This window comes from Danio rerio, chromosome 5 (genome assembly GCF_049306965.1).
Source record: "Danio rerio strain Tuebingen ecotype United States chromosome 5, GRCz12tu, whole genome shotgun sequence".
Lineage (NCBI taxonomy): Eukaryota > Metazoa > Chordata > Actinopteri > Cypriniformes > Danionidae > Danio > Danio rerio.
In genome coordinates this window covers 75,829,687-75,856,875 of record NC_133180.1, presented here as the reverse complement: position 1 = coordinate 75,856,875, position 27,189 = coordinate 75,829,687, and the positions used below count along the sequence as shown (strand labels likewise).

Sequence of the window (27,189 nt, the reverse complement as noted above, 5' to 3'; positions counted from 1 at the left end):
CTGAATTTTCAGTCTCATTACTCCAGTCTTCAGTGTCACATGATTCTGGAGAAAACATACAAATATACTGATCTGATGATGAAAAATCCCTTCTTATTATCATCAATGTTGAAAAGTTCATTGTTTTTGGATTTGAATAGAAGGATATGGATTTGAGGATGAATAGAAAGTTCAAAATAACAGCATTAACTTGAAATAGAAAAAGTACAAGTGTTACTTTTAATCAACCTAATGCATCCTTGCTGAATAACATTATTAATGTCTAATAATATATATATATATATATATATATATATATATATATATATATATATATATATATATATATATATATATATATATATATATATATATATATATATCTGAACCCACACTTTTAAAGACTTCTTTCAGTGCACATTCCTACCTCTGGTTTCTAATGTGACCGGGTCTGAATAATCTCCAGCGGCTGCTTTGTTACAGGCTCGTACCCGGAAGTTCATGAATTTGGAGTCGAATCTTAACCCTGTTGAGTGAATGAAACATTTAGTTTGAGTTCTCGTAGTTTCCAACAAATATCCATACAGTGCTCAGCATTAATGAGTTCACCCCCCACAGATCTCTCTTTAACATTTGTATTGTCTACAGGATGCTTTACAGCAATATATTTGTGCATCTACATTAGATTAGTCAAAACTGAGGCTAATCTAACAAAGAAACATAAGATCACATTCCAAAAATAAGTACACCCATATTATCCATTCATTCATTTAATTTCGACTTAGTCCCTTATTCATCAAAGGTAACCACAGTGGAATGAACCGGCACGGGGAGAACATGCAAACTCCACACAGAACTACCAACTGGACTAGCCAGGAGTCAAAACAACACCCTTCTTTGTCATGATTGTCAGTGACCACCTGAGGGCGCTGTAGTTCAACGGACTCTGAGAGTGAACTACAGCGCCCAAGAACTACAAGTCCATACATACCACGCGCATTACACCCGGTTCACTTACACTGATTGGCCATCACAGTTGTTCCTGTTTCCTGTTGATTTCCTGGACTATTTATACAACCATTCCACCTCTGTTTGTCACTGCGTCGTTTGTCTTTCTTGTCTCCGTGATCCCAGTAAGTCTTAAATATCGAGTTTGTGATTGTTTATTTGTTACTTTGCACTGTGGACACCTTGTTTTTCTGTTTGCTGCACTATTGTAAATAAATCTGCACTTGGATCCGCACCTTTTGTTTCCGTTTCAATCCGTAACGTGACTTCTTACTATGAGGTGCCCATATTTTAGTGTATTTTGTATACCTTGTAGTGTGTGTTCGGTGGTCCTGATGTTGTCCAGTTTCTCCCAGCACTGCTCGTCTTTTACGCGCGGCAGACCCTCGTGGTTGGTTTTTCTGTACTCTAAGATGTAATGGTCAATCTTGCTGTCCTCCATTGGCATTTTCCAGCTGACCGTCACCTCGTTGTCCATCACCACACAGTCTATGAGCATGATCTCTGGAGCTCGCGGCACTGGGTGAACAAGAGAAGAGAACGCAGGGGTTTGATTCACAATCTACACTTTGAATCATATCATGTGCATTTTGTTCGTTCTCTGGAGGTCTGCTTATTGTAGGTTTAAAGCTTTGACGAATCTATTTATTTGTCCCAATCTGACTGGATTCTGATTCGCAAAGCTCTCATTTCAAGATTTAGGGCAGGGTTTTGAGTCCTGATTTGATCTGATTAAATTCGCAAGCTCTCATTTAAATTTGAGTTAAGTTTGGATTCGATTTGATTCCATTTGCAAGCTCATTATGAAATATTGGATTTGATTCAATTCGCAAGCTCTCGTTTAAATTTGATTAAATTTTAGATTCAATTTGATTCGATTGGCAAGCTCTCATTTAAATTTGATTCAATTTTAGATTCAATTTGATTCGATTGGCAAGCTTTCATTTAAATTTGATTCAATTTGATTTGATTGGCAAGCTCTCATTTAAATTTGATTCGATTGGCAAGCTCTCATTTAAATTTGATTTAATTTGATTCAATTGGCAAGCTCTCATTTAAATTTGATTCGATTGGCAAGCTCTCATTTAAATTTGATTCAATTTTAGATTCAATTTGATTCGATTCGCAAGCTCTCATTTAAATTTGATTCAATTTTAGATTCAATTTGATTCGCATTGCAAGCTCTCATTTAAATTTGATTCAATTTTAGATTTGATTCAATTCGCTTCCCAAGCTTTAATTTAAACTTGGCTCAATTTAAGATTCAATTTGATTTGATTTAAATTCAATTCTTCACTCTATTGAATTCAGTGGATACAGATTTAATAAAAAAACTACAAATAATTTAATACAAATGTCATTGATATTTGTAAAAATGAACTGAATTCTATTGCCTCATCTTGTCTGTTTTACTAGTTAAGATTTCTATACTTTATACATTACATAAAGTTGTTTGGTTGTCTAATGATTAAATGATCTATGTTACTGTTTGCCTGTAAGTACACACATTTATTATATGTATATTATATATTAGTGGCACATTGTGTATGTTTATGTGAGATATATGTTTGACATGACATGAATCATTTTAATCTGAAGTCATGAGCAGTGTTTGTCTCTTACAGCACAGACACAGAGAGTATAAATACATTGCTTGTGCGTGTGCATGTGATGGTCTGCTGTCCTAAATAACCTGTTTAAGTCTCCTGTATGTCCAAAGATAACATGCAGTCATAAATAAAGCTGTGTTCACTTTCACTACGGCAGCGTCTGATCCTCTCTGCATGTGCTCAGGTTGACTGGGGACACGTTTGACTTTTGTGTTTCTAAATTCACTCTGCTCAAACACCTCCGGGTACATAAAACACTGTCAGGGTCAGGACACCACCTTTCAAAGCCAAACACCAGGAGCCCGAGGCACAAGAAGTAGGTGAAGCACACTTTTATTTGTAATAAAAGCCCGGTACTGTGCTTATTTTGAAAAGAAATGATGCCAGAATGAGCATGGCAGACAATGCTTTGTTCATTTATGCACGCCTCAAAATGTTTGCATTCATGCATTTTGCTTTGGCTGAGTCTCTATTTCAGAGGTCGCCACAGCAGAATGAACCGCCAACTATTACAGCGTATGTTTTACACAGCGGATGCCTTTCCAGCTGCAACCCAGTACTGGGAAACACCCATATACACCAGACACACCCATACACACTCTCATTCACACACATAACCGGTCGAAACCGGTCGCCGTGGTCAACTCCACTCTGCATCTCGAGCCTGCCGACGTACACGCTGAGCTGAGTGGACAAACGGGTTGCAGCGGGAAAGCCCTCCACAAGGAGGTAAGTGGTTGGCCGGCCGGCCGGCAAGAGCGAAAGGGAACAGCGTCACACCGCCCCGCAGCGTTCGCTTGAAAAAAATTAATGCAGCTGTACGTACCTCCCAGGACGTATTCCGCTGTCTCCAGAAACATCCGCGAGACTACGCTTTCAGAATGAGCCTGAGTTGGTCATTACAGATTACAAATCTACAGAGTCAAAAATCCTTTTACACATATTTTGATATTTTATTTTTCCAAACAATAAAGTAGACTTTAATGCTGTATAAAAATTTAATTTAATTTAGCACGTAAATCATGCGAGAGGAATTGTTGGATGATTAACGTTTTATTTTAGAGCAACATTATTATGGAAATTTCCAATCTATGCAGTATTAAAAAAATGTAAGTGTCAAAATGAGAGTAGTTGTCTTTTTACTCTTTTATAATCATATCTTGAACTTTCAACTTCTCTGTGATAATCTGCCTCTATCCTCTACCTCAAAATGATATTTAATGAATATTAAAGTGCAATGAAGCAAAATCCATACCTAACGTAAAGTTAAGCTGGCTCAGTTTTACAGGATTAACCTCGGTGTGAGCTAATTAATATTCATGAAATACAAATATAAAGACAGAAGTAAAAAAAGACTGAATAATTTATATATAATGTATATTAGGGGTCATCAAATCCAAGTACATGAAGGTGATGTGCTAAAACAGAGAAACGTAATGATGAATATATTAAATTACTTTGAAATGTTTTTTCACATGATATAAGATGAGAGCTTAGCAAAAATGCTCGAGGAGAGGTTATTTTTTCAGTGATCAGCAGATTCAAGGACTTTCTTTTTAAAGCAGCATTCATTTTAACTCAAGCACCTTTGTAATTCATACCCCAGCATATGTAGCGTCCTTAATTCCTTCATTTTCCTTCAGCTTAGTCCCTAATTGATCAGGGGTCACCACAGTTGAATGAACCACCCACTTATCTAGCACATTTTTTACACAGCGGAAGCCCTTCCAGCTGCAACCCAGTACTGGGAAACATTTTCATTCACACTCATACACTACAGACAATTTAGTTCATCCTATTCATGTGTTTGGACTGTGAGGGAAACCGGAGCTCCCGGGAGAAACCCACACCAACACCGGGAGTCCCATAGACATAATGATGTTTATTCATATGTCTGTATAACTTGTATTTTGTATCACATGCTATTAATATACCACTGCTTTGGTATCTTTTCACCTGTAAGTGTATGTGGTGCATTTATTTACATATTTGTAATATTTGTGTAAATTTTTATTTTGAATTATTTTTCACTTTTTTGTATGGTTTGCTTTGTTTTTGTTTTTAGGAAAAGTTCCTAATATCAATTAAGACACTGTTAAAACATTATATAATGTCCTAAATCATCGGTCTCAAACTCGATTCCTGATGGGCCACAGTACATAGTTTTGCTCCAACCCTAATCAAACACAGCTCATCCACCTAATCAAGTTGTTTAAGACTACTAGACACTATTAAGCAGGTGTGAGTTAGAGGTAGTTGGAGCTAAACTATACAGAGCTGTGGCCCTCCAGGAATTAAGTTTGAGACTACTGTCTTAAATGAAGGTATCTATGGAAGTCACTTGATTAAGCTCATGTTTTTTCTTAAGCAATTTAAAAGTTTGGATTTTTCCCTTGTCAGAGAGTGTGTAAATATTTGAAATTCTTAGATTTGTCTATATTCAGAATTGATCTATTTGGTGAAGGTTTTTAGGTTAATTTTCTGAAGGGTTGATGCTGTAAACAAGCGTCTAAACAAGAAAATTAGTGAAGATGATTTTACCTGGGAGGAACTTGAGGCCCTGCAGTGTCTGTCTCTCCTGGCTGAAATCCACCATCATGTGCGTCATATTATCTGTGGCTTTGGGCTTCATGGTCAAGCGGAAAGCAGGAGCCATCGTCACCCTAAAAGCATAAGCAGAAATAGTTTCGCTTTTGTTTCAAAGTTAGTGAAACTACACACAATAAAAACATCAATTAACAATTTTCCATATTTTATGATTCCTGTTTTTTTCGTATGCTTTTGAATTTAATTTAATTGAATTCTGGGACAACTTTTGATGCTGAAAACTAATTTTGTTTATAATTTAAAGTGATTGTCTAAATGAGCTTGTAAATTAAAGGCTAAATAGTTTAGTTTATATATTATAGTCATGATATTATATTATATTATATTATATTATATTATATTATATTATATTAATTTTTTATATTATATTATATTATATTATATTATATTATATTATATTATATTTTATTTTATTTTTATATTATATTATATTATATTTTATTAAATTTTATTATATTATATTATATTTTATTAAATTTTTTTATATTATATTATATTATATTATATTATATTATATTATATTATATTATATTTTTTATATTATATTATATTATATATTTTTTATATTATATTATATTATATTATATTTTTTATATTATATTATATTATATTTTTTATATTATATTATATTATATTTTATTAAATTTTATTATATTATATTATATTATATTTTATTAAAAATTTGTATATTATATTATATTATATTATGTTATATTTTATTTTTTATATTATATTATATTAAATTATATTATAATTTATTTATTTTTTGTTTTATTTTTTTATATTATATTATATTATATTATATTTTATTAATTTTTTTTATATTATATTATATTATATTTATTATATTATATTATATTTTATTAAATTTTTTATATTATATTATATTATATTATATTATATTTTTTATATTATATTACATTATATTATATTATAATCATTATGTCACTCAGAGCTAGTGAATCCATACACAATTAATTAATTAGGTTTTTTTTGTATGTATCAACCTAACCCCCATGATTGATTGTCAGCACAAAAACACATGCAGAACATGCACAAGTATATAACCTGTATGCCACGGATTTTCATGCTATAAATATTATAAAAAAGGACAGTCTCTGATTACAAAAGCATTGAAGTTGATTACATATACAGAAAGAAATGTGTTGAATACACATTTACACATACAGAAAGAATTGATGTTGGTTTATGCATAACTTGCAGGAAACACTACTAAATGACTGCTACTAAGTCTGAGGATCAACTTTGCACACAAATTAAAAAGCAAATATAGTTTCAGCACACCTTAATGCAGTCAACACAAACCACTACAATGTCTGAATGACCTACATAATAGCACAGAGATAGAAAGGATGACACACACATACACACACACACACACACACACACACAAACACACAGACTTGCTCATTATTGAAATGCGTACCCCTATATACGTTTCTGGAGAGCCCAAAATAAATCCCAGGATCTAGGTTTTGTTTTCACGAATCCATTAGAAAAGCCCTGATTTTTACTACATTTTCAGATCTTACCACGTTCTCACCCTGTTATTTACTTGTTTATTTTATTTTTAGCTTTTGTTTTTGTTTTAACTGCTTTCTGGAACCGTTCTTTGCCAGACTCAAACCTCATCGTTGTAGTCAACTTCTCTCTGCGTCTCAAGTCCGCCAACGTACATGGCGAGCTACTGAGCAAACTGGTAACAGCGGGAAAGCCATCCACATGGAAGGAAGTGGTCAGCTGGTAGCGCAAAAAAAGAAACAGAAGGCGTCTGCGGCCTCATACCATCCTCTAGTGTTCATTTTAAAGACAAAATGCAGCCATACATAGCTCTGGCTACATAATTCGCGCTCTCCAGAAATATATACGGGGGTACGTTTTCACAATGAGCCTGTGCTAGAATTAACAGTGCAAAACAAACGGTGAATGAATGACTCGTGCAGTTGTCACACATTCACATACTGAGGAACGTATACTGTACCTATCTTTGATCTGTTTGGCAGCCTTGAGCATGGAGATAAAGAGAAGGAGAGGAAAAAACAGCAGGTGGTTAGTATCGCCATGCAGGAGAAGAGTGTGAGCATGCCATCAGCTCAGAGCTGGACTGGATATATACAATCAAAATCACACTCTCACACACACACACACAAAGATGCACAAACATACACACATAGAAATAAACAAACAAATAAGACATACAAACATATACACACATACAAATACATACAAACACACAGACACACACACATATAGATAAACATACACACAACACACAAACATATTTAAACATATATGTACACACACATCACAAACACACATAGGCACACAAACATATACACACATAGAGAAGCAAACAGACACACACACACACACACACACACACATATATACATAAACTTATAAACACAGAAACCAACATCACACACACACACACACACACACACACAGATAAGCAAACAGACACACAAACACAAGCATATACACATAAACACACACAGGCACAAACATACACATATACATTACACACACACACACACACACACACACAAACAGAAATAAGCAAACAAACACACATACAAACATATACATAAAAATGCATGCACACTCAGACACACACACACACACACACATACAAACACACGCACACATATATATGCAAACACACACATATATACAAAAAACATACACACATCACACAAAAATATATTTAAACATATATGTACACACACACGTCACAAACACACACAGACACACAAACATATAAACATAGAGAGAAGCAAACCGATACACACATACATAAACATATAAACACGGAAACAAACATCAATCATGCGCACACACACACAGACACACACACACACACAAAGGGAATCCTAAACATATAAAGCATTTATATTGTTACGTTTTATTGATTGATTGATGAAAAAATTCAGAAAAATGTTCAGAAAATTAAATAAGAAGGATTAGTAGTGTGTGTGACTCTTGTTTTAGCTTTGGCTCACAGTAATTTCCACATCGCAAGTTGGAAAATTTAAAAAAAGTTTGCATCTATACAATCACATCAGCATGCGTGTATGTGTGTATGTATGTTTATATATGTGTATGTGTGTGTGTGTGTGTGAGTGTGTGTGTATGTGTGTGTGTGTGTATACCTTACTGAACTCGGCCTCGTCTGAGATGTGCAGCGCATTATTGGCAAACTCCAGCAGCTCTTCTGCGCTCTCTAATGCACTGGTGCTCTGGGTCAGCTGGTTCTGGAGCACAGACAAACACTGGTAATTATGAATCTTACAATAACACATGTTTTCTGATAAAATAATAAATAAATAAATACATTTTCTTTAACATGAGATAAAGTGCATTTTTTATTTTTAAGCAACATCACAAAAGCAAGTGTTATTCCTAATGCATATACGGCTAAGAGTTATGTCAAGCAAAAACTCTTCATATAAATAACATAATATTAAAATATCAACTTATTTGGTTACTTGAAATAAAATATATATTTAAAAAAAACTATTTAAAAGTTGTCACACAAACATTGTAATTCATTTAAATTTTCTTTAAAACTTTAAAAGAAAATACAATTAAAACCTGTATATATTTAATATAAGAAATGGGAGAATTACCTAAATTGAAATTGACTTTGACTTCAATGCATATTAATTTATTTTTATTCTCTGTCAAATTTAAGTTGACATAAAATTCAAAACCTGTAGACATTTAATAATAAAAATGGGGGAAAATCACAACAAAACTGTTAAAACTTTATCTAAAATACATATTCAGTTACTTTTATTATCCTAATTAAATAAAAAACCAGGCGTCACAGTGGCGCAGTGGGTAACACAATCGCCTCACAGCAAGAAGGTCGCTGGTTTAAGTGCTGGCTGGATCAGTTGGCATTTTTGTGTCGAGTGTGCATGTTCTCCCTGTGTTGGCATGGGTTTCCTCGGGGTGCCCCCACGGTTAAAACACATGCGCTATAGGAGAAATAAATAAGCTGTACGTAGTGTATGAGTGTGAATGAGTGTGTATGGGTGTTTCACTGTGTTGGGTTGCAGCTGGAAGGGCATGCACTGTGTTAAACCTTTAGGCATTTAATAATAAAAATGGGGAAAAACAACAAAATTGCAAAAATGTTATCTAAGATACATTGTTGTTTATTTTTATTTACTACCTTTACTTAAATAAAATTAAAAACCTCTGAATATTAAAAAACAAAATGGGGAAAACACAACAAAATTTCTAAAACCTTATCTAAAAACAAATTAATTGATTTTTATTTATTATAAAATTTATTTAAAATTACATAAAATTGCTAAAATTTTAACTAATTATAAAGAAATATTAAAAATATGGGGGAAAAGCAACAAAAACTGGTCCTAGTCTGCTCAGTAACTCATTGTTTTGGTTTGTTTGTTTGTTCACTTTGTTTCATGTTATAATCTCATTTTTGAATTTCTGTTCAAACGTTGGTTGATTCACTTTTATTTATTGTGTTGTACTTTTTGTATCTGTTCGATTTTTGAACCTGGCCTGTCCCCTTATTTTTTATTAACACTTCTATTGCTGCACTTGGATATTTTTTGTATTTTTGTGAGCCCATCGTGACATAAATAAGTTTATGAGTGCACAAGCAAACGGCAAAAATCCAAAGGCAAACTAAACACAACATAACAAAGCTTAAAAAGACAACAAAAATAATTAGACAATAACAGACAGCTGGAAACAATTAGTGATCAAGTGAACTACAACGCAGGAACAAACCAAAAAACAACTAGTGTCCAGAAAACCACAAGATGGCACTACAGCAGACATGACACAATAAAGTTGAATCTAATCTAATCTAAAATACATCATCATTCATTTTTATTTACTACAAAATTTACACTGAAATGAAATTAAAGACCTGTTGACATTAAATAACAAAAATGGAAAAGAAAATGGCTAAAACCATTATCATTTATTTTTACTTACTCTAAAAACTTAACTATAAAATTAAATTAAAAACAAACCTTTAAATAAAACTACATTTACAATGTAAACAGAAACTTGCCATAGAAAAATACCTGAAAACATAAGGCTAATCCATCAGTAATCCGTGATCTGATGACAAGCAGACAGCTGAAACACATTACCCATCACACCTGCCATGCACTGACATTTGTTTCCAAAGCACATTCACTGGCCGCCTGTGTCTGAATATCAATATCATCTTCAATATCATTTCATATATCACAAAAACTGCCACTGTTGTTGTCCAATGTAAGTTGCAGAACAATAAAACAGTTTAAAAAGGATCTATTACGCACCTTTTTACAAGATGTAAAACAAGTGACTGACGTGAGTGTTCCAGCTCAAAATACTCGACAAGTAATGTTTTAATCATGCCATTTTGGTGACTGTCACTTTAAATTCAAATGAGATTGTGACGTTTTCAAGAGAGGGCGGAGCTACAAATGCCTGTGTGTCAGCATAGCAGCAGATTTAAAACTCTGGATGGCTGCTTCTCTCTCAGGTCTGTTTATGCTAATGAGAGAGAGAGATGGTCACTAGTGGGCGGGGCTTTCTCCCTTTGGTGACATGTACAAAATGCAAATGTCAATCAAAGTGCTTCAGCAGGCTGTTTTTATTAAGGGTGATTAAAAAAAATAGAATTAATACATTTTTACCATTAGAAGCTGGCTATAATAATTTCCTCACAACTGCGTTTAAACCCCTTATAAATGTGATTTTTGCATAATAGGTGCCCTTTAAGATCCACAAATTGCTCTGTATTGGACACAGCCCTGCACTGCCACCTAAAAATGAGCACTAAAGATAGTAGACCTGACACTCAAAACAGCTTTACCCTAAATGTGTACCGAGCTGGAAGAAATCTGCAGAGTTTATTCAGTGCATCCTCTATGAACACCCTACACGTCTGCATTTCCATGAATAATCCTATGTTTTAGTTAAAAATCAATTATATATTTATTTTTAAATATATGTAAAAAATATAATAACAAAATATCAAACAACAAATGTTTATAACTTATTCTGATAAGTTATTCAGATTTCAACTAAATTTCTTAAGTCATACAAAAATTATAATTAGATATATTTTTAGTCAGATTGATTGGTGTAAGTTGAGATGACTAGAGAAGTTCACTTGATTCAACTAAAAAAGTCAAACTGACAGTACAAACAGAATCTTTCCAGAACATTTAGAGACCTTCGTTAAAAATTTTAGGAGCAAAGATGGGCCGAGATCACCAGTTTGACAACAAATAAATGACAAAATGATTGAAAAACAATGTTCCACAAAGAAAGAGAGGAAGAAATTTGGCTATTTCACCTTCAACAGTGCAGAACATCATTAAACAAATTCAAGGAAGATCTGGAAGAATTTCAGTATGTAAAGGACAATCTTAAAGGTGCAGTAGGTGATTTGCCAAAATGCTAACCGCTTAGCATATTATCTTTGGATGGCGGGGAGGGACTGCGATTCAAAGCCACACCCCCTAAAAAATCGCGAGCGTGCGCACTGCATCACAACAGCAGACAACCCACTACTTCATGTCATTCGCCAGTTAGTTAGTGCCAGCGCCATGCAGGAATTACATTTATTACTTTGCCACACTTACATGCTATTTCAGAGCGAATATTCAGAGTAGCATGGGAAACAGTATAGGAAGGCTGTCATTGTTCAAAAATGGCCCAATGTGAATATAAAAGCAACTTCAGCTCAGTAAAGCAGGTTAGGCGGAATAGCGCTATTTACTGGTGTTTTGTTGTTAAACTAAATATAAATCTACATTATAGATGCTGTCAAAGAACCTTATGAAACTGAAAATAATCACATCAATCTTTCCCCGGGGGATTTCAGTGGCTGAACAACACGACTGTGCATAGAAGTCATTCATAACAGAACACATTCACAACATAAGCTCAGCCTGACTAAGGTTTAAAACAACATGACCTGTCTAACAGTAATACTTCAGCCATGGTGTCGTCCTTCCTCCAGCGTGCTAAAGTAACTCCAATACCGATTCAGGTTTTTAAAAGTTTCAATTCAGCATTTGATTTCTCCCGGTCCGTCTAGTGACCGCGCGGCCGCTTTAAGGGCGAATTATACTCGTGCCTGGCTTTACAGTAATCGGCCCAAGCTTGGCTGTCCTTCTGCGCCTCCGGCTCCAACTCGGCATCAGCGAGCGGCCCGCAGCTCGCTCGCGCGCATGCGTTTGTGATGCAGACGGGCACGCGCTAATGGCGGATCTGCGTGAACAGATGCATGGGTGCATGACTGACCTGTTTGCAGTCCCGACATAACTAATGGCAGCAAGCATTTTGTGCACTATTAATGCGCCCTGCGCACCTCGCGTTTTAACCGCCTGCTGCACCTCGAATTTTTGCCCTTGTGCCCCGTGCTCTCGCAGCTGAAAAAAGTAAACTCTGAGCGGAAAAGAGTGTTACGTCATTCTTTTTCATTCTTCAATCAAATGAAAGCAGAGGCGGGGTTTTCACTGAGGTGACTGCAGTGTTTGTGTTGTCAAGACAACAGCGGAAACTTTTGAAGATGATTGAGAGACTTGTGGTCCCTGTTTTGAGTTATCCAGACTATTATGACTTCACAAATCTTGAATATCACGATATTATTAAATATTAAAATTAAATTAATATCAACAGCAACACTCTCGCACAATATCCATCTGATTCAGTTGTTGCCTAGCAACATAAAAGCGACTTTTTTTCTTGTCAACAAAAAAAGCAGTGAGGTGCGCCTCGCTTCGGTGTGATCGGCCCCTTACGCCCCATTCACACGGGGCTTCAGCGTCAACGCTTGACTGAAGGCGTGTCTGAAGTTGGGGCTGAAGCGATCGTCATAGAAGCATCAGCCAATGAAATTCAGTCAGCAATAGGCTACTGTCTAGTTGGTGTATTTGCATACAGCGATCTGATTGGCTGACGCTTCCGTCGGCGCTTGAAAAGTTGAGCTAGTCCCAACTTCTGCAGCGAGCAACACCTCTGAAGCGGCGCTGATGGATCCACAATGCAGTTCAGCAAAGCCTGACATCACCTATTCAAAGTGAATGGGAAGCGTTGACGCTGACACCCCGTGTGAATTGGGCGTTACTGTCCCAACTTTGTTTGAAATGTGTTGAAGGAACCAAAATTTGAATATGTGTTTACTTAAAATAAACAATAAACAATAAAAATCATGAGGAACACATTAAATAACGTTTGTTGTGTTGTCTGCAATGAAATACAAGTTAAAGTAAAGTTGGAAATCAAGACTTTCTTTTTTATTTGCGTTTTGCATACTGTCCCAATCTGATTTGGGGTTGTGTATTGTAAGTTTTATTGTTTAAATTTAGGTCGATGTGTTTGAAAATGTAAAAAAATAATAAAGAAAGTTAAAAAAAAAGAGAGTCCCTGTGGCGGTCAGTGATGAAGATCAGCATGTTTACGTTCGGTTATGTGGGTAAGGATGGGAAGGGAAGAGAGCCTATGGTTAATCACGTATCTGAGCTCATTTCTCTCTCTGCTATTGTTCCTGTTCAGTGGACTTAGAGGGCTGGGCACAATACTGCCATTACAGCACCATGACATCATCAGGCTAACCAAAGCCAGCCACACACACACATAAACACACACACACACCCACAAGACTTCTACTACAACAACACTACAGGTGTATGCACAAACACACAGGCTTGTTTTTGTGAATTACGAGGACATTCCATAGGTTTCCATTGCTTTTATCCTGTAGAAACTGTATTTTTATTTCTATCACCCTATCACAAGCCTATCCCTGAACTCAACCCTGTATTTTTATTTTCTCAAAAACACATATTCATAACTCTTGTGCTATGTTACCTGCAGCTCGTGTGATTTGCGGAGCGACTCCTGTTTGATGGTACTCGTCATGCTCTCCTTCATCTCATCCAGAATAGAGTACAGCGTGTCGAATTCCTCCTCCAAATCCGACACCACCTGTGTAGAGTTGACCTGAAACAAATTTTGAATCAAAACATAAATGACTGACCAGATCAATTTTTTAAATATGTGACGCTGAACCACAAAACCAGTCATCCGTGTGTGCATTTTTAGAGATTGAGATTTATGCATTATGTGAAAGTTGATGAAATAAGTGTGCATGTTTAGAATAGGACACAATTTGCCCGAGATGAAACTATTTTCACCAAAATCACCTGTAGAGTTGTCTAAATTAAGATCTCAGCAGTGCATATTACTAATCAAAAATGCATTAGATATATTTGCAGTAGGATATTTAAAAAATATCTTCATAGAACAAGATTTTTACTTAATATTCTAATGATTTCTAGCAATCAAATCCATCATTTTGACCTAAACAATGTATTTTTGACTAATATAAGACTGGTTTTGCTGTTTGTTTTAATTTAATACTTTATTAATGTAATTAAGTTAGAGCTATTTTATTTTTCTAGCTATCCTAGACCGCTTGGATCATCTCAAAACGGGTTTATATATATCAGAACTGCCTTAATCCTTCGTGGCATAAATTCAACAAGGTGCTGGAAATAATCCTCTGAGATTTACTCCATATTGACATGATAGCATCACGCAGTTGCTGCAGATTTGTCGGCTGCTCATCCATGATGCCAATCTCCCGTTCCACCACATCCCAAAGCTGCTTTATTGGACTGAGGTCTGGTGACTGTGTAGGCCATTTGAGTACAGTGAACTCATCGTCATGTTCAAGAAACCAGTCTGAGATGATTCACGCTTTATGACATGGTGTGTTATCCTGCTGGAAGTTGCCTTTAGAAGATGGAGACACTGTGCTCATAAAGGGATGGACATGGTCAGCAACAAAAGTCGGGTAGGCTGTGGTGTTGACACGATGCTCAATTGGAACTAATGAGCCCAAAGTGTGCCAAAAAAATATCCTCCACACCATTACACCAGCACCACCAGCCTGAACTGCTGATACAAGGCAGGATGGATCCATGCTTTCATGTTGTCGACACCAAATTCTGACCCGAGCATCCGAATGTGGCAGCAGAAATGGAGACTCATCAGAGCAGGCAACGTTTCTCCAATCTTCCTTTGTCCAGTTTTGGTGAGCCTGTGTGAATTGTAGTCTCAGTTTCCTGTTCTTAGCTGACAGGAGCGGCACCCGGTGTTGTCACCTGCTGCTGTAGCCCATCTGTTTCAAGGTTGGATGTGTTGTGTGTTCAGAGATGCTCTTTTGCAGACCTCAATTGTATCAAGTGCTTATTTGAGTTACTGTTGTCTTTCTATCAGCTGGAACCAGTCTGGCCATTCTCCTCTGACCTCTGGCATCATCAAGGCAATTGTGCCCACAGAACTGCCGCTCACTGGATATTTCCTCTATTTTAGAGCATTCTCTGTAAACCCTAGAGATGGTTGTGCGTGAAAATCCCAGTAGATCAGCAGTTTCTGAAATACTCAGACCAGCCTGGAACCAACAACCATGCCACGTTCAAAGTCACTTAATTCAATTTTCTTCCCCATTCTGATGCTCGGTTTGAACTGCAGCAGGTCATCTTGACCATGTCCACATGCCTAAATGCACTGAGTTGCTGCCATGTGATTGGCTGATTACAAATTTGCGTAAACAAGCAGTTGGACAGGTGTACCTAATAAAGTGGCCTCTGAGTGTATATGTGCATGGACAAAGATAGCTCAGTGTGTTGGTTCTCTTTCATCCCTTATGTAATGCATTATGTAATAAATGATATCGCAGTACCTTGCGGCAGATTAAATGTGTGTTTGCGGGTGTATCCGCTGCTGTTCAGTGTTGCTGAGTTCGTGCTGTTAAAGTGCTCACCTGAACCCGATCCAAAGTGTGATTCAGCGTTTCAATGAAATTATGGAGCTCCTCATTTTTGTTTGCTAATGTGGCGATTATCCTCTGTAAGGCATCCTGTGAAAGAAAGCAAAAACACTTTAAACACAAGTAACAGTATCTCAGTCAGAGTCATCATCAGAACTAACGCAATACAATACACAGTTCTAATGTTAAATTGAGCTGAATCTAGTTTCAGTGACACTCATAAGCATCACATGCAAATCAAGATAGAACATTTAGAAAAAGCATTTAGTTTAGAAACACAGAAAAGCCCTCAGAGGAGCAGAGATTTCATTAAAAAGAAAAAATATGCATCCTTAAACAGAGCAATTACTAGGGGTGTCAAATCGAAATCGATCGAAATTTATGCTCAATTTCGATTATCGAATCAAAAATTAGAATCGTCGATGCTGCCACGCCCCCATGTCACGTCAGCTTGGCTTGCCAAGCGGGTAAAAAACAGGCTTGTTGAAGTGCTTGTTAAACTGCAGACGCAGGAGACCCGTCGACAGAGCTTAAACCCTCTCCTCTTTCAATGAAGTCGCTGGTGTTTAAGCATTTTGGATTTCCAGTGAGTTATGTTGACAGCGTTCGTGTTGTCGACAAAAAAAAAACACAGTTTTGCAAGCTCTGCTATGTATGTATTACGTACGGTTCGTCCGATAGACAACACCGGCATCACGATCCTCCGCCCGCCCCCGTTGCAAATCCGCTCGCGAAAAGTTCACACTCAGGCCCTGTTTACACTGTCTTTGTTTTTAAATGGCGTTTTAGAACGACAACGATTTGACATCCACAGTGGCGTGTAGCATTTCTGAGCAGCCCTCCTTCCTCTCTACCTCTGAAAATGCACATCACGTGACCACACAGACACAGACGCACACACACAGCCATGCGCTCGAGACAGCAGGTCCAGGCAGTCAGAGGACTGCTTCAATCTTTCACTCACTTGTACTTCGTCATTTTAGCGAACACCTCAGATACTGTTGGCTGGTTCCTGTTAGTTGTGCGTCTTTTTTATCGACGCCACTATAACGACACAGATCACTGCCTATTCACGAGTCCCGCAGAAAAGTGATTGACAGGTGGTCATTATGTGTGTATCTTGCCTTTATTCATTTACTGTATGATTTGTTTATGGGTAAAACAAAGACCATGCAGGTCAGGTAGTTTAAACGGTAGGCTACAAATAATTAATTGGTCATTAATGAATTAATTATTCATTATCAAAAATGTAATCGAATTGTGCATTTAGAGTCGAAAATGTAATCGAATCGAGGATTTGGAGGATCGTGACACCCTTAGCAATTACTAATTATTTTGCTGTAAAGTATCAGCCATTGCTCTTCCCTCTTTACTTTCTCTGTAAAGCAGAAACACACTCCGCTAGATCTGTGTATCACGCTTTTAAACAGCATGCTTGTTGATGAAAACTAGAGATAAAGGACCAGAAAATGAACACACACCTTCAGCTGGAGGATTTAAAGAAAATATGAACATTTCAAAAGGCAATCATCATGTCTAACGTCTATGCTTGTACACATTTAATGAATGAAACAGCGATCTTTTCTAAACTGCATCACTGTATTACGTTTTAAAACCAGCACTATTTATATCAGCCTTGATTTTGTACAGCAGAAAACATCTGACCTTTTTTTTAATATACATCTCTATCTATCCTCGGAGGTTTGTTCAGCGTGTCCTATATAGCAACTCATGCGGAAATCTCTCAGATGCACTGCTGAGGAATAACATGCTCTTTTATTTGCTTTGCACTTTAGAAAAATCCCTTATTATTATTCTTATCATTCAGTCATTCATGTTCTTTCGCCTAGTCCCTTATTTATCAGGGGTTGCCACAGCTGAATGAACTATTCTGGCATATGTTTTATGCAGTGGATGCCCTTCCAGCCGCAACCCAGTACTTGGAAACACCCATACTCTTATTCACACACACACACATACACTACGGCCAATTTAGTTTATTCAATTTACCTATAAAGCATGTGTTTGGACTGTGGGGGAAAAAAAACATGCCAACACGGGGAGAACATGCAAACTCCACACAGAAATGCCAACTGGCCCAGCCGGGACTTGAATTAGCGACCTTCTTGCTGTGAGGCAGCAGTGCTAACCACTGAGCTACCAAGCCGCCCTTGTCATGACTTATTGGTCATATTTTTTACAGTGTAGTTTTAATTAGAATTTAAGTGTGTGATCGGTTTATTTGCATTTTAATTAGTTTAAATTAATGCACCGTTGTTAATCAGTTAAATTAAGTTTCCTGCATAAACTTCGGATTTATTAAACATTATTTTAAGGTGAGTGATTGCAAACAATGTATACGGGCTGAATTTAAACAAAAAATGAAGTTGAACATTACTAAATTTAATCAGTTTATATTGAGCCCATATAAATTGTTTGCAATCACTATATACTATATATATATATACTATAATACTATATACTATAATACTATACACTATATATTACAATAATGCCTTTTTTTCAGTGTAGAAGCCACACGTCTAAACTTTAAGTCTGCCAATGTGCAAACTGTTGTATGGTTTTCTATAATTAACTGTGGGGTTTCACAAACACAAAAACTAAAATAACTGACATGGCCAAGTAAGAAGTGCACAGAAATGCAGTGTGTAATTCTCTGAAGGAGAAACATAGTGATGCAGCTTTCCATGACAGGGCCATATATGCAAAGATAATCAAATTTCAGTGAAAGCGAAGGACGATCCTCTGGTCACAGGTGGGGAAACAACGAATGGACATATTCGTGGCTCAAGAAATGAGGTTTAAAATGCATTGAAATAAATAGTCATTGAATTTACTTTTTTTAAGGTTCAGTGGTTGCAAACAATTTATTTGGGCTGAATTTAAGCAAATAAATTAAGCTGAATATTAGTTTTGTACAGTTAAGTAAACAAACAATACTGAATGTAGTTTGTTTGTTTAAATTCAGCCCATATTTTCTGTGTGCAATCAGTTTACCTTGAAAAAAAAGTAGCAAATCAAATGAATCATTTTTTATTTCCATCTTGTTGCCTTAAAACTTTGAGTTTAATCAAAATAACCTTTCTGCTTGTCTCAACTTGCATCAATCAAACTGATTCAAAATATTGAGTTTTTTAATAATTATTTTTTAGGGGTTTTCACCTTTATTGATAGAACAGTGGAGATATAGAGACAGGAAAGTGTGGGGAGCAGAGATAGGGGAAGGATCAGCAAAGGACCTCGAGACGGGAATCGAACTCGGGTTGCTGCAAGCACCTCTGTGCTATGTGTCGACGCACTAACCACTAGGCTAGGGATGGGCAAACTTGATCCTCGAGGGCCGGTGTCCCTGCAGAGTTTTGTTCCAACACTAGTCAAACACACCTGAACAAACTAATCAGTGTCTTCAAGATCACTTGAACTCTATAGGGAGGTCTGTTTGAATAGGGTTGGAGCTAAACTGTGCAGGACACCGGCCCTCCAGGACTGAGATTGCCCACCCCTGCACTAGGCTATTGGCGCCGACTCAAAATATGAAGTTAAACTGTTTACATTTTTTTTTAAATGGACACCAGATGAATGTATTAAAATGACTTAAATCAACATAGAAATGTTTGTTGTCTTGACTTGTTGTCATTAAATTTTTTACAGTGTAGCGAATGCAGAGAGTCTGATCAGAGAAACCCAATATCCTTATCTGATCAGATGCTGAGAGAGAGAAAGAGAGAGAGAGAGAGAGAGAGAGAGAGAGCAGCACACCATGATTAAGCAGACTGAGGGATTACTGCACTCTATGTTTAGCCTAAAGAACAATCACTCCAATTAACTAACAAAGAATAATAGTATGCATTTAAAGCATACGCTACACCATAACATAACATAAACATCAAAGCAAAACCATTGCGAAACAACAACACCAGTTAAATTATTATTATTACTGCAGAATTAATTCCTTGGTTCTTATTGCTTCTTTGGTATGATATGAACAGAAATATTCACACACCAATCGAAGCTGATGCATAAATACGCAAGGATTCGTAAAATGAAGATGATTCATTTCTAAATGACAGATAACTTTTATTAATCTTTTTTTTTCATTTGTGAATTACGTTTTATCAAATTACACACACACACACACACACACACACACACACACATATATATATATATATATATATATATATATATATATATATATATATATATATATATATATATATATATATATATATATATATATATATATATATATTATGTGAAATTATTTATTTTGAGGAAAGTCTTGCTAAAGCCACATCGAGTAGATATAATGAACAATTCCAAATGTAATATTTTGCACATTTTGCAATGAAATTTGATAATAGGTATATCTAATATTTATACAGGTATACCAATTATATACTCAAAAAAAAGACATTTGCTGTTTGTTCAAACTAAAAATGAGCTGAAAAAACACAATTCCCCATTTATTTTGGGACAACTTAATTGTTTTATGTTCAATCCACTTACATTTGTAAAAACTAATAAGTAACTTCATTTCTTTACGTTGTCCCAACACAAATCAAATGTGTGGAAGCCAGTATTTTTAACAGTGTACCTAACAGGCACATGATATATGTTGTAGATCAAATATTATCCAAAATGAACAGCATAAAAACTAACCACAAGCAGCAAGATATGACAATGATGTACTTTGCTAAGCTATGTCTTAATATAAATGCATATACTGCAATGTGAATACAAAAAATAAGTGTGCAGCAATGCTAATCAATACTACCCGCCTCATCACTAAACTGCATTGCAATGACTGTTCAGACACAGTCAACAATAGGGTAGAGCCTGAATGACGCAGAGCTTACTATTCTGGTCAGACGTCCCTAAACCCTTCAAATCCAGACCACACTGTAAAGTCTGACTCCAGGAGAGAGTGATGGTTGAGGATAAGGAGTTCTGGGACTAATCCAGAGAAAGAGAGAGAGGCTACTCTTGGGTCACTCAGTGGAGAACATCACTAGTTCACACTGTACGAATTTAACCCTGATTTATCACTTAACAAAAGCCAGAAACCAGAAGTAAATCAGATTGCGTGAGCGACAATCACACAGTGTGAATAATCAAATACATGAGAATCTCAGACGCCTGTGAAATATTTGGCATGCTAAATATCTGGACTTATCGGCGATCTCAAATCATGCTGTGTGAAATGAGTTCTGACTAAAAAAAACATCTCCGATCGATGACCAACAGCCAATGAGAGAGCACTATATCACAATAAATAAGCTTTAAAATAGCTTTAAACAGAAACAAAGAAACATTTGCTCGATCAGTCACAGCAAGAGCACATTGCAAAATAATTTATTGAGTAATTTACTTATTAATTAATTTTTCTCTCAGCTCCGCAAAACATTTCCTCCTCCATAATCTACTTTTCTTTTTGCCCTTTTTGCAGGGACCATTTGAATAGTATTATTTAAGATATTTATAGCAGGGTACCACTTCCAGTCTCACTCATTTTGAAGCTCAATTTGTAGCTCATTTGCAGGTAAATATCGTGATAATACAGTATATATCATGATAAAAGCATCAAAAATGTATCGCAGCAAGAAAATTTCATACCGGCAAAAGCCTATAACAGCAAATCCCTTGTCTCTCACAGCACATGACTAGGAAATTAAACTAAAAACCGAAATGGCTTATTGTATTTTGGCTAACATTTACACAAAAATAACATTTTGGCAGCCTGAAAATTTTAGAAAAAGATGACTGTTATCGTCTCTGTGTAAACTACAGACTTGAGATTTAGCGACTTTAAATCTAAACAAAGCATAAAAACAACAATTACAATATAAATCCTCTTCCCTTTATTTCTAACACCTATACCTCTTTTTTCTGTGTATTTAATTGTACTTTTTTGGCGGCCAAAAATGCAAGCTTTTGAAAATAATTAGGTTTTAATCAAATTTCGCAATAATAAAAAAGGTAATTTTAGAAAAAGTTTACTGTTATCATCTCTGTGTAAACTACAAACATTTGATTTAGTCAACCCAGGCTCATTATTGATACATACCACTATATCCATTTCTGGACAGTGCCAAATACGTCCCAGGAGCTTCTTTTTTTGCTAATTTTGTTTTCGCAAAACCCCCACTTTTATGCTTTTTCAGATCCCAAATTTCTCTCGCGAATTCCATTTGTGCCTGCTATTCTCACGTAAATCCACCAGAGGCCGCTGTTGACTGACTGACTGACTGACTGACTGACTGACTGACTGACTGAACGACTGACCCACCACCCCTTCCCTAAACCCAACCAATAGTGTTTTAAAAAGCACTGATTGACCAATGTATACCCACTTCCCTAATCTCAACCGATAGTGTTTTCGAAAGCAATCCAGAAAAATAAAGCCCTCGTGGTCGCCTGATTTCACTACGTTTTCAGATTTTCCCACATTCTCACCCTGTTTTTCACTTGTTTATTTTATTTTTTGCCTTTTGTTTTACCTGCTTTCTGAAACCGTTCTTCACCGGACTCGAACCTCGTCATTGTGGTACGCAGCGAGCCACTGCACAAACTGGTAACAGCAGAAAAGCCGTCCACACGAAGGTAAGCGGTCAGCCGGTAGCGCAAAAAGAAACTGAAGCCATCAGCAGCTCCTCCCCGTATTGTTTATTTGAAGATGAAAAGCAGCCATAAGTAACTCTGGCTACATAATTCTCCAGAAATATATGCAGGGGTACATATTCACAATGAGCCTGTGTTGAGTTTAGTGACTCAAAGTGTAAAACAAAGCGTAAAAACTACGACTACAATATAAATCCTCTTCCCTTTATTTAGAACACCTATTCCTCTTTTTTCTGTGTATTTAATTGTACTTTTTTTGGCGGCCAAAATTGCAAGCTTTATAAAATAATATTTCGCATTAACAAAAGAGTCGATTTTGACTTTAAATCTAAACAAAGCATAAAATACACAATTACAATATAAATCCTCAACATGTATAATTATTTTGTGCATTTAATGTACTTTTTTTAAAGAGACAACCCACTGTCAGCAAACAAAACATGCTTAAGATGACACATCAGGACATGTGATGCATGAAGAAAAACAAAGAAATTAAACAAACAATCACGTGAGCAGATCTGGAAACACTGCCACTGATGTTTGTCTCTGTCATGTTTGCCATTCAGCTGAGTGTTAAAACCGCTATAGATCTGTCGAAAGATTCACACACTTGAAACTGTGTCTCTGCAACATTCAGCTTGCACTTCCACTTTCGTCAACACACAACTATTGACAGTCAACGGCAAAGAGAAACATGAGAGCTGACCCAGATTAGACATATAAGACACGTTAGCTTCCAGCTATCTGTATTTGCTCTTTGACCACCACAAGATCCACACCCTGAACTGCAGAAGTGAATGCAGCATAAAGAATACGCTTTGCTTTTGTGACAGATTCACTAGCATGTAAACCTGATCTAACTTTCAGGGGCTGCAATCTGATCCCGTCAGGCTTTCGCAGACTGCTGGACTTTTAGAGGAGCTTCAGTTTGAGTTCCAGGTGAACGGCGTGGCTGAAAAGTCCAACCGTCGCGTCTTACAACCTCTGTGAAATCAGACTCCTTTGCAAGACCCATAATGAAATGACCCACTTCCCTACAACACAGTCAGATTTCACTCATGTACAAGGATATTCCTTCCTCTAATCCAGTGGTTCCCAAAGTGGGGGTCGCAGGACAATGACAGGAGGACTAATAGACTAATAGAAAATTTATTTTATTAAACTATTTAAAGTACTATATTTATTCCATAACCCACAGAACATAAAAATAGTAGTTAATAGTTACACAAAAAAACAACTACATGCAAATAAAAAGCCATCAGTCTTCGAATTATTTTTCATAGGATTGTTTGTTTATGTTAGAGCAGCAGGTTTAACTTGGTGACACCTTTATGGCAATCAAATACATTAAAATTAAATACAGGCCACAACTGAATATTGAGAGAGATCTCTGAGTGGCGGTCTCCAAAATTAAATCAAAAAGAGTCTTGTGCTGAAAACATTGTGTCCATCAGTCTCATTAGGTGAGGTTAACATTAAGTTAAACAAATTAATAAATGACTATTTTAAATTATAACCTATGGTTGTTAAATTGTGGCACTTTTATGTTGTCAGTATGCTCAAGTTTATATAGGCATATCATTGTGTGTGCAACACTTATTTAAATATAATAATTTAAATGAATAAATAAATAATATTGTGAGGGTCACGAGTCACTGGCATTGTTATATAATATACAGTTGAAACCAGAAGTTTACATACACTCTATAAGATAAGATAAGCATTTTTTTTAAATGTCTGGTGTTAAAAAATACTAAACGTTTACTATTTTAGGTTTGTTAGGATAACCTAAATGATTTACATTTGCTAAATGCCAGAATACTGAGAGAATTGGTTTTTTTTTTTGAGAATATTTTATTAATTTCTACACATTTAAAAGTTTACATACATTTCCTCTGTATTTTTTAGCTTAGCTTTTAAACTGTTTAACTTTGGTCAAATGTTTTGGGTATCCTTCCACAAGCTTCTCACAATAGTTTGCAGGAATTTTGGCCCATTCCTCCTGACAAAATTGGTGCAACTAAGGCCCCGTTTACACTAGTGCGTTTTAGTTTGAAAACGCATAAGTTTTGCTACGGTTACGCCATCCGTCCACACTACGCCGGAGTTCTCGAGCGCCGAAAACAGAGCTTTTTGAAAACGCTGGAGAGGCCGTTTTCATTCTAAAACGCTGCTGCTCCGTCTCAGTGCGGATGGGGAAAGACGGAGACATCTGAAAACGGAGGCGGATCTGATTGGGGCTTTTCCTCAATATTAAGTAGCCCACACACAGTTCAGTCACGCATCCTCTTCTTGTAAGTTCAGACTTCGCAAGTTTGATCAGCTGCAGTCTCCCCTTTCTCAGTTTGATATGGAAAACATACCGAGGACACGGGTAAATCTTCAAAGGGAACAGTGTACTTTATAACTTCATTCACATCACCTTGGCTACGTTGTTTCACTTTCTCAACAATAAAATGTAAACATGATTTAAGGAACTGCCTATTTTCTTTTTAATATTAGCAACTTAACAGACAGCAGAAATGTTGAGGCGTTGTGCTGAATATATGAGCGTCATCTTCACTGTGTGGATATTTATAACAAAACGGAGCCGATAACAACTGCCTCCTTTCAATTTCAGTGAAAATACGAAACACAGCCTCTCTTTTGCTGAATATCAGTTTTAATAATCGATAATTATAAAAGTATAACATACAATAAGTTTATACATTGTAGGAAATAAAGGCAAGCGATCAGTCAATGTACCTGGATTAATCATTAACTTATCTTTGCGCTTAACCAAAACATGTTACCCGTGAACAAGTAACTTAATAGATTACAATGATCAAAGTCAGGGAATTGGCCTATGTCGTTAGATAAAGACAACAACATGAATGAAATATCACGTTTAGCAAATATAGTGAGATTAGATCCAGCGGGAGATGCGTGATGAGCAGTCCGACAAGCAGAGCTCTCATCTGGGTAGAAATGCTGGAGCGCTTGCCCGAGAGTGTGTGTGTGGTCATGTGATATGCGTTTTCAGCGTTTTGGTGTGGACGGAGAGCAGTTCAGAAACGCTGGGTAAAACGCGAGTGTGGACGCGGATCGTTTTCATTCTACAACGCCGTTTTAAAACTAAAACGCACTAGTGTAAACGGGGCCTAAGTCAGATTTGTTGGCTGTCTTGCCAACTCTGCCCACACATTTTCTACAGGATTGAGCTCAGGGCTTTGTGATGGCCACTCCAAAACATTCACTCTGTTGTCCTTAAACCACATTTTAACTAATTTGGCAGTATGCTTAAAGTCATGGTCTGTTTGGAAGACCCATTTGTGGGTAAGTTTTAATTTCCTGGCTGATGTCTTGAGATGTTGCTTCAGTATTTCTACATAATGTTCTCTCTTCATGATGCCATCTATGCTGTAAAGTGGACCAGTCCCTCCTGCAGCAAAACAGCCCCACAACATGATGCTGTCACCCCCATACTTCACAGTTGGGATGATGTTCCTAGGCTTGTAATCTTTCCCCTTTGTCCTCCAAATGTAGCACTGGTCATTATGGCCAAACAGTTCAATCTTAGCTCCATCAGACCACAGGACATGTCTCTAAAAATTATTCTGTTTCCCAGTGTAATTTAGCAAATTGTAATCAGGCTTTTTTTATTGATTCTGGCTTGTTAATTTTCCCATGTAGTCACACAAGGAAGCAGTGTGTTTAGGGTTTCCTTAAATACTATTCTACAGTTGTGCCTCCAATGAACTCAAATGTTGTCAATTAGCTTCCAAAACCTTGACATCATCATCTGAGCTTTTTTCAGAGGCAAAATAATCTTATTGTATGTAAACTTGACTTTCAAGAAAAGTTATAACAATTTCTCAAAAAATATCTCTCTCATTATTCTGCTATAAGGCATAAATTAGAGCATAAATTAAGCAGAAAATCTCATTTTAAAATCTACATCTTATATCAGTGTAATAACACATATTAGCCTACCGAATGGGCCACAATCACACTGTGCTACTGTTATTTAAAATACATATAGCACTTAACATAATTTCTTATGTAACAAGAGATCAGCCCATGTACACATCTTATTCTTATATAAATCCTCACTTTCTTTCTCCTGAATATAGCTACAGGTCAAACCCTATTTTTAAAACACAATTAACTTCAATGTCAATCCACAAAGGCCACAAAAACAGATAATATATAGAGTAAATAAGGTATATTTGTTTACATTTCGTTGTTATGAAAGCAAGACAAGTGTCTATTTCAAAAGCTCTAACGCTACGGTTATTAACGGTGCTGCGTACACGATGAGCAAGATAATGAGCGTTCAACCTCAATATAAAGCCGAGATATTTCAGATATTTGATTTTAAAGGGACACTTACTTTCTGAGAGTCCATTACGAGGATAGCAAAACGATTGAATCCAGTTCATGAACAGGGAAAAAGGTCGGTACTAGGGAGCGATGAAGGAGCTCGATGATTCCCTTTGGAGCAGGGAGTGAACT

At 36.3% G+C, this 27,189-nt stretch overlaps 1 protein-coding gene across 9 annotated transcripts in view; it reads right to left on the bottom strand.

Annotated features, from left to right (window-relative positions):
- The window catches only part of fsd1l (fibronectin type III and SPRY domain containing 1-like), a 45,712-nt gene extending 18,523 nt beyond the window's left edge, over nucleotides 1-27,189 (bottom strand). For 5 of the 9 annotated variants that reach the window (XR_012405630.1, XR_012405631.1, XM_021476701.3 and 2 more), the window contains exons 1-8: nucleotides 27,068-27,189; nucleotides 16,048-16,143; nucleotides 14,088-14,219; nucleotides 8,378-8,479; nucleotides 7,207-7,229; nucleotides 5,139-5,260; nucleotides 1,297-1,506; nucleotides 407-505 (exon numbers count right to left, since the gene is read on the bottom strand). Coding sequence is in view for 7 of the 9 variants with exons in the window: in XM_021476701.3 (XP_021332376.2) it covers nucleotides 407-505; nucleotides 1,297-1,506; nucleotides 5,139-5,260; nucleotides 7,207-7,229; nucleotides 8,378-8,479; nucleotides 14,088-14,219; nucleotides 16,048-16,143; nucleotides 27,068-27,082 (799 nt within the window). In the remaining 2 variants the exon portion in view is untranslated. 9 annotated transcript variants of the gene reach the window in all.